Source organism: Pezoporus occidentalis, unplaced genomic scaffold (genome assembly GCF_034315485.1).
Source record: "Pezoporus occidentalis ecotype Australia unplaced genomic scaffold, CSIRO_AGI_Poc_V1 ctg269, whole genome shotgun sequence".
Classification (NCBI taxonomy): Eukaryota; Metazoa; Chordata; class Aves; order Psittaciformes; family Psittacidae; genus Pezoporus; species Pezoporus occidentalis.
The window spans coordinates 477,300-489,913 of NW_026914600.1; the positions used below are offsets into that span (position 1 = coordinate 477,300).

Here is a 12,614-nt window from a genome sequence, read left to right on the forward strand (position 1 = left end):
ACAGCTCCACATCCCTCTTGTGCTGGAGGCACCTGAAATAATCATAATGCCCCTGTACTGGGCACTGGTGAGGCTGCACCTCAAATCCTGTGTTCAGTTCTGGGCCTCTCACTACAACAGAGATATTGAGGTGCTGGAGCAGGACCAGAGAAGGGCAATGGAGCTGCTGAAGGGCCTGATAAGGAATGGCTGAGGGAACTGGGGAGGTTTAGTCTGGAGAAGAGAAGGCCCAGGGGGGACCTTATCGCTCTCTACAACTGCCTGAAAGGAAGATGGAGCCAGGGGGGGGCTGATCTCTGCTCCCAAGGAGCAAGGGATAGGACAAGAGGAAATGGCCTCAAGCTGTGCCAGGGGAGGTTCAGACTGGATGTTAGGGACTATTTATTGCCGAAAGGGTGGCCAGGCATTGGAACAGGCTGCCCACGGCAAAGGTGGAATCACCACCCCTGGAAGTGTTCACAAACTGTGTAGATGGGTCCTCAGTGACACAGTTCAGTGGTGGACTTGGGAGTGCTGGGGAAGGGTTGGTCTTGATATTAAAGGTCTTTTCCAAACCGGATGATTCTGTGATTCGATGGTTCTATGACACCGTCACGGCCTTCGTAATCGCGGTCTTACCTGTAGGTCCCCACTTGGGCCCGCTCGGTCTCACCCGGCTCAGCCGAGGCTCGAACCGCCCACTCTCCGCTCCCCTACCATGCGCGGGCAACGGGGTGGTGCGCGCGGCGCGGGGCGGGGCAGGCGCTGCCGCCGTGTACCCCTGTCCCGCTTACGGTGCCGCTGCTGCCTGGCCACGGAGGAGCCGCCGGAAAGGGGGTCGGTGCCGCGGTCCCGCTGCTCACCATGGGAACCAACGCGCCACCACGCAGGGAGCCGCTCTCTCGCGGCCCGCACGTAAGTAACCGGTCACGGGGGTCGGACCGGGTCCACAAGCGGGCGTGCCGCCACGCCGGGGATGCGGGAGCCTCCGTGCCCCCGTTTGTCACCCGGGACACGGGACTGCAGCCGTGCTGGAAGATGTGCCGGCCATCGGGAAGCTCCCTAGAGAACGGAGTTTGGGGGCTGGCCATTCCCTCTGGGTCCTTGTTATTCAGTCCATAGCGAGCTATGGAGAACGAGTGTTCCATAGCACTCTATTCCTTCACACTGTGACTTCCTTGTCTGTATTTGGGAAATGAGAGACTGCGTTTGGACCTATTGGGCTGCTAACTGGAGGGTGGTATTCTCAGGGTCTGTTAATGTGTGCTTGAGAATAGAACCACCACCACGACCACCACCCACCCCGTGTCTGTGCTGGGCTGCACCCCCAGAGCATGAGCAGCACGTCAAGGGAGGTGATCCTCCTCCTCTGCTCCGCTCTGAGGAGACACCCCCCCCCGCAGTCCTGCATCGAGGTGTGGGGCAGCAACACAAGAGGGACGTGGAGCTGTTGAAGGGAGTCCAGAGGAGGCCACGGAGATGCCGTGAGGGCTGGAGCAGCTCTGCTCTGGAGACAGGCTGAGAGAGCTGGGCTGGTTCAGCCCGGAGAAGAGAAGGCTCCTTAAGGGGAGACCTTAGAGCAGCTGCCAGTGCCTAAAGGGTCTACAAGAAACCTTTCAAGGGGCTTTGGACAAGGGTCTGTAGGGACAGGACAAGGGGAATGGCTTTAACCTGACAGAGGGGAGACTGAGATCAGCTCTTAGGCAGATGTCCTTCCCTGTGAGGGTGGTGAGGCCCTGGCACAGGTTGCCCAGAGAAGCTGTGGCTTCCCCATCCTTGGCAGTGTTCAAAGCCAGGTTGGACGGGTCTTGGAGCAACCTGGTCTAGTGGAAGGTGCCCCTGCCCTTGGCAGGGGGTTGGAACTGGGTGAGCTTAAAGGTCCTTTCCAACCCAAAGTGGTCTGCGATTCTGAAATACTGCCTCAACAGCCATGTCAGTCAGAAAGTGATCTGTAACTACATGATTCTGAGTGACCTCCTACACCCTGGCATACAGGTGGCCTTGGGATAAGAGACTGCTGCTCTTTTAGTTGTGCATGGTCTCTCCAGAAGGACACAGCATAGCCCACATGAGTGCCAAAGTTAGAACATTTGTAGGGAGAGTTGCCCTTCCTGCAAAATCAGGGAATATTTTAGCAGTTGCTTTTGTTTCTATGTAATTCTGCACTTTCATTAATATAAAAGCTTTAATAAAGGATTATGGTAGCAAATCCAGCTGAGAAAATTAGACCACTGAAAGTTAAGTCATAATAACAGCTGACTCTGACAGTCTTCATGAGTGTTTTTTTTCTAGGTAAGTATCAAAAAGAAGGAAGAAGTAAACGGCCATTTAACATGCTTGGTTTGGGTTTTTTTTCCTTCCTAAGTGTCATCCTACACTCCAGAGCTTTGCTCTTCATTCACAAGGTCCTGGCTTCCTGTCCATTTACAGAAGGTTTGTGGTCGAAGGCTTTCTGTGTGCTGTTTAGAGACAGTACCCAATTAAAGTTGCATGGTTGTTTTTACTTCTCCTTCACTTCTGTTTCTTGTTTGGGAAAAAAAAAAACAAAAACAAAAACAAAACAAACAAAAAAACAAACCAAAACAAACCAAAACCAAAAAAAGTTGCTGGTAATGAAAATAAGGGCTATGGATACCCTAAATAAAAAATGAGGATGTTTTATTGCTGACCCAGACGTAAAAGCAAAGATGCACTTTTGTGTAATGCTTGATACAGAAAACACTGTGCTCTTGACTGGCTTTTGAGATAAAAAATCTGAAGTTATTCCAGGAAATTGTAAGAGTCATGTAATAGTTCAGGATTTATGAGTACTCTGAAAGTCACATGAGTAAAGAAGACATTTGAATAACTCAGGTAACGATACCTAGTGTGTCACAAGATTCACCTTTTGTTTTATTGAACACCTGTGCTACAGCTACACTTCCTTGCCTATTTTATATTCTGTCACTCAAAATTTCCTCATCTGTCTTTGAAACTGTAAACTGATCATATGCTTTGTGCTGTAACCATCTTTAGAATCACGTTTTCTTCTTCTCTCACTTTTTTTTTTGTCTTTGTGCATATAACGTCCAAAGTAAAAATCCACAGACTACACACAAAATATATTATATGGAAAAAAGGTGGAAATACATGTTTACTATTGCCATTCTTTAGTCCTGTCATTAGAGCTCTGCTTCACAGGGCTGGCTGGGTTTGTTGGCTTTTTTTTTTTTTTGTAATTATGTGGTAGCATTACTACCCCTTAAAATTAGGGATTACCAGTGAAGACATAATATTTGAAGTATTTATCAGCTGACAGTCACATTGAAAACATAGCCACATGCAAGCAGGATGCCACAGAGCCTCAGAAGGGGTAGGAAAGATGTAAAAAAGAGATACAAGTTGGACAAGAAGTGTGAATAGGAACTTCTAGATCTGTTTGTGACACAGGAGGTATTTGGTAAGAGGCAAAAGTCTGGTGCAGTATTCCTTACTGCCACCCATTTAGCTTCCTTTTCAACACTGTATGTCAATTTTAAGTGGAAAAAATAGGCAGTCTTATCGTTAGATGATAATTTCTGGTTCCTCTCTTCCTTTTCTCCCAGCTTCTGGCCTGTTGCACTTCCTGCTCAAAGGACAGTTCTTGCACCTTTATGAAGAGCTTGCAAGGCTCTGCACACCCACAGACACAGCAGGGCATCTCTGGACAGATAATACAATCTACCCTCAGTCTCTTTGCACTCATTGGAAGGAATGTTGGAATGAAGGTGGAGGACTGCACGGGGCAGAGAAGCACACAAGGTTAGAAGCACAGCACTCCTGGAAGGTGGTAATTTTGGTACCTTCCATCCTTAAAACTGTAATAACATGATAGAGCAAAGCAGAAACAACTTAGTTGTTTAGCTTCCACTGAAAGCTGGATAGAGAATTAAGCTCAGCCTTGCAAACCTGCCTCTTTAAAGAAATATACACAACTTGTGACTGTGATAAAAGCCCAGAGTGAGCAGAACTGAGAAAGCTTAGCAGAACTTGCTTTCTGGTCTTTCATGTATGAGAATATTTGCAAGCAGGTAAGTTGGCTGTTTCTTCTGCATGGTTTCCTTACCAGGTTTGCATAACAAATAATTCTCCCACCTGTGGCTGAAGCGGAATCTGAACTCTTATCTTTGGGAAACTGACCTATTGTCTTACCTAGCAATGACAGCTTCCAATTAAACTGATTCCTTGGTGGCATTTGTCCAAATACTCTGAGTACATACAGCAGCTCTATTCATGCCTGTCTGAACATACCTCAAGTTGTTTCAAGTAACCATGGAACAACTTGTCTGCTGATCAAGGGGTTTAGGGGCACAGCACAGGTACCAGCACAGCAAGAGGAAAAAATCCACCACAAGAATCTCCCCAGCCTACACTGCCATCATTTTCCATGACCAACTGATTTGAAGCCAGCTTGGGTATTATTCCCCATGGATATCTGATGTGAGCCATCAGCACTAGCAATCATATTTATTTCAGCAGGACTGAACAAGGAGTTCAGAAGTAACAGACAAACCATGTGCTTAAGAGCTTTTAATCCAAGTAAAGAAAGCAGACCCTTCTGAAGGATTAAACAGATCACACAGTAGAGAGAATCATGAGGACAGCAAAAGTGGATCAGTTCCACTATTTTATTTTTAGAAAGATGGAGTGGGTAAGTTTTGGTTTCAGATGAAAATAAGATAAAGGCTTAAGTTGTGAAACAGATTGAATGAATCTGTTGAGGTAGCTAACACTCTTTCCAGTGCTTTGCATGGGTTTCAGATGCACACTTAAATCACACCCCCTACCTTCAACCAAGGAAGTCCCTAGAATGGAGGTTGCTTTTCATCTAGTGCCTCTACTGCATCCTGTAACTGCCTATAACTTGATTCAAGTTTTATAGGATATAGACAAACTACATTGTAATACACCAGACAGCAGCATATGCAATTTTTCCAGTAAGAAAGAGGCTTTTCATGTTACAGAATACTGGTAGCTCTAAAGATGTGAGAGATCTATGTTGTGCTGAGGAGAGAAAAAAAAACAAAATCTCCCCTTGCTTAGCATGTATGTCATTGTCTTATCTTTGATCTCTTCCCTTCCTCTGAGACATCAGATAAAGGCTACAAGCCCATGATGTGATACTGGCCTTACTAACACACTGCTGTGGTTGCTTACAGTTACTAATAACTGCACAGCTCACCCAGTAGCTTTAACCAGGAAGAACAAACAGGAAAATGCAGGAAGGTAATATCTTGTTATGTCTTCCTTACTATGTGCATGTTTATATTATCGTATATCATGTAGTATGCATTACTTGGTCTTTTCCTGCAAGGGATTTTCATAATGGAGTGCATTCACAGCAGCTCAGCATTGCTGTGCCACAACCTCCCCAAGTTGTTAGTTTGGCTGTGTCAGAAGCACCTGCTCTTCTGAAAGCACTGTGACCCTTACCTTTAAAATTCAAGTTTCTTTCAAGTGTTTTAGGCTGGACAGTACAGAGTTGACATGGACATCTGCTTCTATGATTTTGAAAATCTTAGCCTAAGTTTTCACTTTCTTACACTCAGCAGCTATTTTTTTTTTATAAATAAAATAGATGTAAATGACAAGTTAAGGAAAGTAATTAGAGCTCAGCCTCCTGTAGATGTTGATTTTAAAAAGACATACCCCTTTGCTTTCAGGAGGGAAAAAGTAACATGGTGCTTAGCCCCAGAAGGGAAGATCACAGCGCTACTGACCCTGTCTACACTATCCATTTCTGGATTTAGTCATGCACTGACAAACCTGTCAGACAGTTTAGCACCTTTCACCTCTTTCAGGATAGGTTTCCAAAGAGTGATCTTCGAGCCAGCAGCAAACCAAACCAGATGATCCTGATTCTTCTGTTCAAATCTGAAGCAGCATGACCTCTCTAAAAAGAAGTGTGCTAATGTTCATTTAGTCCCTGAAGGGCTGTTACCATTTCTGCATAGCTTTTGATGAGAAGGCCAATCATAGAATCAGCTAGGCTGGAAAAGAGTTTAAGATCGTCAAGTCCAACCTCTACCTCGTGGCTGCCGTGTCCACCACTAAGCCATGTCACTAAACCATGTCACTAATGGATTAATGTGAATAATGAGACCCTTCTCTAACAAGCCCCAGTACTGCCTCAAGGCTTGGCAAGCACCAGAGGTCATCTCAGAATCAATCATAGAATCAACTGGGTTAGAAATCAATTTGGTTGACCTTTAAGATCATCAAGTCCAGCCCTTAACAATCTGATCTTCACAGGGCCAATCTTCACAGTGTCATTAGAGATTTTGAGCAGCAAAGGGCAAGGCTGCCTGGAGCAAGCAGATTATCATAGAATCACAGGATCACAGACTGGTTTGGGTTCAAAGGGACCTTAAAGCTCATTGAATTCCAACCTGTGCCATGGGCAGGGATGACTTCCACTAGATCAGGTTGCTCCAAGCCCTGTCCAAACTGGCCTTGAACACTGCAAGGGATGGGGCAGCCACAGCTTCACTGGGCAACCTGTGTCAGTGCCTCACCACATTTGTGGAGAAAACATATCACAAAATGCACTGATGGTTTTTTAAGAGTAATTAACTCTCAATGTTGTAACTATGTAAGTACTAGTATAATTCAGAATTTGTGAGTATGTACACACTTTCATACACTCATGCACAAACTTCATTCAGGGTCTTCCTCAGCATTTTATTTCAGTGAAAGCAGCTGTAGATTAATTGCTGAGATTATCATAAACCAAAAGCATTTACAGGAGATAGTGCAAACTTACTTAATAGTGACATCTCCAGAACATGCACGGTTTTTTAAGCAACGTGCAATATACATAAAGAGAATCTAGTGATGAAGGGAACAATGAGTGGAACACGAACCTAAGGTGCCTTAAAGTTTCTGTTATTACCACTGGTGAGCATTTCAACTGAAGATCCCTGGTAATAAGAGAAGTGGGTGTGCTGCTATGTTCCCAAAACCCTTGAGGATTTCAGGACCTGACTCACTGGACCACAGCTGTCTAAGGACTTTTCAAACGTCACCATAAGATGTTATTTCCGTCTCACTTGGGCAACAGTAAATTCAGAATTTTGAATTCCTAAGGGCAGGTCTTAAAGGTTTTGGGTTTGGGGTTTTTTTTAAATTTACTTTTAAAATTACATTGCCATAATTCCTGTTTAATATATATATGTATTTTTTTTAATGGTATTTGTTCCTCAAAGGCTTTCTAAACAAATATTCGTAAGTGCTAGAAACATCAAGTTTTTCTCACCAGTAAGGGCCAGGAATGCAGCCATTCGCAGTTCACAGAATGATCTGGATTGGAAGGGACCTTTGAAGATTATCTAGTCCAACCCCTAGGGTTGCAAGACTTTTCCACCACTCACATACTCCACACCCCTGTACTTCCACACAAATTGTGAAAATAGAGATTTTAAATCCTTACCTATTCAGACTTCATTGCACTTTCTGAGCCTCCTTGTAACCCTTCCATGATTCAGTGCCTTATGTGTACTGAGATGGGACCCATTCCTAGCATCATGCACATTCCTTACATCTATTTTCTTCTACATATGTCAGGAACAGGAGTCACTATTCAGGTTAATGTTTTCTGAAAAGTAGAGGGTGAAAGCAGAAGCAATTTGAGACACCCCATTATTTTATGGATGAATAAAGATACGATTTGGACTGAAAAGCTGTGTCAGGTACCAAACATCTGAATGTGGCACATGATTGTTAGGGCAGATGGCCCTACCACGCTGGACTGTCAGATTTCAGCCACACAAAAATGAGATCAACCAGAAGGTGGAAATGGGTGAATAATTATCATTTTGCTGTAATCGTGTGCACCAGCCACCTTTACTTAGGTGCTTCCATAGCAAAATACATGGGTTGCTGCTGTTACACACCGTGCCTTAGGTAGTGAATCATAGAATCAGCTAGGTTGGGAAGACCTGTAAGATCACCAAATCCAGTTATGCCAGCACTGCCAAGGCCACCACTAAACATTCCACAAAGGACCCAGCTACAGTTATGAACACTTCCAGGGGCGGTGGTCCCACCACTGCCCTGGGCAGCCTGTTCCAATGCCTGACAACCCTTCTGGGGAAGAAATTGTTCCTAATATCCAGTCTGAACCTCCCCTGGTGCAGCTTGAGGCACTTTCCTCTCTTCCCATCCCCTGTTCCTTGGGAGAAGAGACCAGCTCCCTCCCGTCTCCATCCTCCTTTCAGGCAGTTGTACAGAGCAATAAAGTGCCCCCTGAGCCTTCTCTTCTCCAGACTAAACACCCCCAGTTCCCTCAGCCGTTCCTCATCACACTTGTGCTCCAGGCCCTTCACCAGCTTCGTTGCCCTTCTCTGGACCTGCTCCAGCACCTCAGTGTCTCTCTTGCCGTGAGGGATCAGAACTGAACACGGGATATCGAGGTGCAGCCCAGTACAGGGACATGATGATTTGATTTAGACCGGCAACGGCAGCCTGTCCCTAGACTGCGACAGGTTTCCCCGTTCTGAACCTCTGGGCCACGCGCGGACCTGGGGTTCGCCTGCTCCTCAGCAGGGCCCGGCCCTCAGCGAGGCGGGGGCGGGACGGGGCCTGCGCGCCAGCTCTCATTTGATGCGCCAGGATCCAGCACCGCCGCTGCGGACTCGGCAAGGGGCTCGGTGACCGCGGAGCGCAGAAGGACAGGACAGGACAGGACAGGACAAGACAAGACAAGACAAGACAAGAGCAGGCCACGCCGGGCCGGACAGGGTGTGCGGGCGGCCAGAGGGTAACTGCCGGCTGCGGGGTAGCAGCGCTGCGGAGTCGCTGGTGCCGCGTCACCGGGGCCGCGTCACCGAGCGGAAAGGGGGGAGGGGGGGGCGGTGAGATGGGGCGCATGCGCCAGGAGCGCCGGAGGGGTGGGCCTCAGCGGGGAGCGTCGCCGCTGAGGGAGCAGAGCCTGTTGTGAGCGCACGGCTGAGGGGCTGGGCTGGGCTCGGCTCGGCTCGGCTCGGCTCGGCTCGGGTGGGGGGGGACGGACGCGAGCTAGCGAGCGGGAGAGGTGGGAGCGTGCCAACCCCATAAAGTTCCACAAGGGCAAGTGCGAGGTCCTGCCCCTGAGTCAGAGCAGTCCCAAGCACAAACGCAAGCTGGGGGAGGGAATGGATGGAGCAGCCCTGAGGAGAAGGACTTGGGGGTGTTGGGTGAGGAGAAGTTCCCCATGACCTGCAGTGTGCACTTCAGCTCAGAACCCCCTCTCACGTGTGCTTGGCTGCACCCCCAGAACATAAGGGGCAGGTCGAAGGGGGGGATTCTCCTCCTCTGCTGCAGTCTGGGGAGAACCCCCCTGCAGTCCTGCATCCAGCTCTGGGGCAACAACACAGGAGGGACGTGGAGCTGTTGGAGCAAGACCTGAGGAGGCCACAGAAATGCTGTGAAGGCTGGAGCAGCTCTGCTCTGGAGACAGGCTGAGAGAGCTGGGCTGGTTCAGCCTGGAGAAGAGAAGGCTCCTTAAGGGGAGACCTTAGAGCAGCTGCCAGTGCCTAAAAGGGCTACAAGAAACCTTTCGAGGGGCTTTTGACAAGGGTCTGTAGGGACAGGACAAGAGGAAGGGCTTTAACCTGACAGAGGGGAGATAGAGATGAGCTCTTAGGCAGAAGTCCTTCCCTTTGAGGGTGGTGAGTCCCTGGCACAGGTTGCCCTGAGAAGCTGTGGCTGCCCCATCCCTGGCAGTGTTCAAGGCCGGGTTGGAGAGAGCTTGGAGCAACCTGGTCTAGTGGAAGGTGTCCCTGCCCATGGCAGGGGTTGGAACTGGATGAGCTTTAAGGTTGCTTCCAGCTCAAGCCAGTCTGTGATCCTGTGATTTAACAGGCTTGTAGAGGAAATGACCCTGCAAATGGGTAGAGACACACAGGTATGTTGTGTGGCAGGAGTGTTTTCCATGCAGAGGTGTCTCTAGTATGTATTGTGGGCGTGGAGCAGGAATGGTCTGTTGCATTTGTATGAGAAAGGAGGTTCACAAGGGCAGACTCTACACTTGGGTAGTAAATGTCTTTATATAGAGGAGTTGATCTCCCGTACCACATGAGGAATGATGTGTGGTGAAAAGATCGATCATGTTCCTGGGGGGAAATGGTGGGAAGAGTTTCTTGCCTCACCATGGGATCATACATGCACTGGATAGCATGTGCACAGAGTGATGGTGAGAGTCCTTTTGCCTCTCATGTGCCGAAAGACTTTGTTTTGTTTATGGTCACTTGCCAGAACAGGCCCTGATGTGTGTGTAACGAAGGTGGTAACAGAAGTAGTGGCTCCAAGGGTGGCGTGAATACATACACCCGCACTAGTTCCCCCTAGTACAGATGTGGGAAGAGTTTTAGGCAGAATCATCTACATGCAAACCACACACCAAAGCATATGATAAGCTAAGCGCAAATGACACCACAGACAGACAGGCATGTGCAGAGTGTACAGACTGTAAAACAGGAGCTCTTTGGTTTTGAAAATCAGCACTTTGGAAATGTCAGTGTGGAATATACAGGTAATATCCTTTGTTGGTGAAACACTGATGGAGTCTTCCATGCATTTGAGACTGCCAATAAAAACAGTAGCTACTTGGTTGCTGTAAAATCTGATGCAGAATTCCCCAGGCTTAAAAAGTCCTTAAACTCTAGTAGTCTAAAGGCCTTAAGATGGAATATGGAAGAGCAGTAGACCAAAACAAGTAGAGATTAATTATCTCAAGTAGTCCTTTGTGGAGAACTGTCTTACTTCTCCTCCTTTCTGCTGAAGAGTACCAGTCCCAGCAAGATGAAGAGGTGGACCTGGGAACAGGACGATCCCAGATGAGAGAAGGCTGTGTAAATCAAACTCAGTGTGTCATCAAACACATGACACTAGCGGGCAACTGTCAGTTGGGCACAGGATAAGAAAGTAGCAAAATGAACTTACCCAGAGTCTGCTCACTCCAAGTTACTTGCCTGAGTTAGAATCATCACTTCTTCTCTGACAAAGCAGTTATCTTTTAATTCATGCAAAGCAGGTTTTTAAGAAGTGCAAGTTTTCTGTCCTCCTTCAAACAGTGTCTATAATTCTAGAACCCTCATTCCAAATCCAGAAAAAATATCATCTCCTAAAATCGTAGGTTAAAAAAATTAAAAAATATCATGGTTCACCACAACTAGAGATGTACCAGAACTGAACTGCTGGATCACGTATCTTCCTGGCCGCACAGATCACATTTAATTACAGCTGCTAGTGGCAATTTTGGAGGTAGATGTAGAGATGCTTCACAGGCATATGAACTGACCAAAATCAGAAGCTAACCTTTGATAAGTTGGGATAGATTCCTGACCACCCTAGCATTACTTTCTACCAAAACATTTTGTGTGATAAAACCTAATGTGTGTTAAAAATAGGGAAGTCTTTGAAAAGTTGCTGGATTTCATAAGTTTTGTTAAGAGTGGGATGTCACAATAGCCTTTCTTAAAAATAATTATGGAAAAAAATACAAATGTACACAGAGCATGAAACTGGATGTCAGAATTGTCACACCTGCACAGCAGCTGCTCAGAAAGAGCTCCCGTAGTGGTCTAAACCAGCACAGAGAGTGATGCTGCTCTGAGTCAGAGACAAGCAATCCTTGTTCATTGAGCTGGAGTAAAAATCTGATGCAGAGTTACATTTCATACTGAAAGGATTGTGCTTACTTAAAATAGTTATTTTCAGAAAGAGCACAACAAAAACCTTGCAAGTAGCTGGTCTGACAACCTCTGCTACCACCTCAGTAGTTTCTGTTTTTCAGGGAAAGGAAGTTATGTTACTTTTGGGAGTTAATTACTGTATCCTTTTTAAATAGGCTTTTCTTTTACTCTGTGTGTTTTTTTTTCCAATTACTAAATGAAAACAAACAAAAAAAAAAACAAACAACTAACCCATACAATAAGAACAAGGCAAAATGGTAAATGGAGGATAGGTGAGCATTTAAAATCATTACGTAATTTAATCAGATACTAAGCAAGCTGTAAAATTGGATTAGAGAAAATATCTTGTTACAGTAGCTGTTGATGTTGCTTGGGAAAATGCTGAGTTTGTGTGGCATTTCAGTTGCAGAAGACTTTTTGGTTTTATTTAGTAGCCTCCAAATTGCCTGATGCTAATAATTATCTTTATTTGTCTACTTGTCTACAAAAGTTGTTGCCTTAATGTGACCTGATATGGTATTACTAAATATCTTGAGATACTTTGGCTTCCAAAACAGTATGGAAGGATTCATAAGTCAATGGTTCACTCGCTTCACCCCACCAAAGCATGTTTAACGTAAACTCACTCAGGAAGAAACTTTCTGTTCACATCAGTGGATGTGTCTTTAGCAGTTTGTCCCATTCTGTGGTTTTGGAATATTAGATTTTTCGTTTTTTTTTCTTTCATTTACTAAGACATCAAGAGTTTTCCCATTTATACAGAAGTTTCCATCTGGACAGGGAAAAGTCATTTTACTATTTAATTGCAGTTGAACTTTCACAATACTTTGGTTTGTATAAATTTTTTATATATTATTTCTAGAAAGAGATGTGTTCAAATTAAGTGAGTTTGAGCTATAATAAATAAATGTGTCCTTTTCTAAAATCTTCTAATAGTAGGTACTC

General features: G+C 45.9%; 1 protein-coding gene across 2 annotated transcripts in view; it reads left to right on the forward strand.

Moving 5' to 3' along the window:
• The first annotated feature begins 801 nt into the window (after positions 1–801).
• Positions 802–12,614, forward strand: part of GNE (glucosamine (UDP-N-acetyl)-2-epimerase/N-acetylmannosamine kinase) — a 28,900-nt gene continuing 17,087 nt past the window's right edge. Inside the window, exon 1 of one of the 2 annotated variants that reach the window (XM_062624527.1) lies at positions 802–894. In XM_062624527.1, coding sequence (XP_062480511.1) covers positions 844–894 — 51 coding nt within the window. In that variant the 5' untranslated portion in view covers positions 802–843. Of the gene's footprint in view, positions 895–11,878; positions 11,942–12,614 lie in introns of those variants that run through there. The other variant, XM_062624528.1, reaches the window with a different exon arrangement.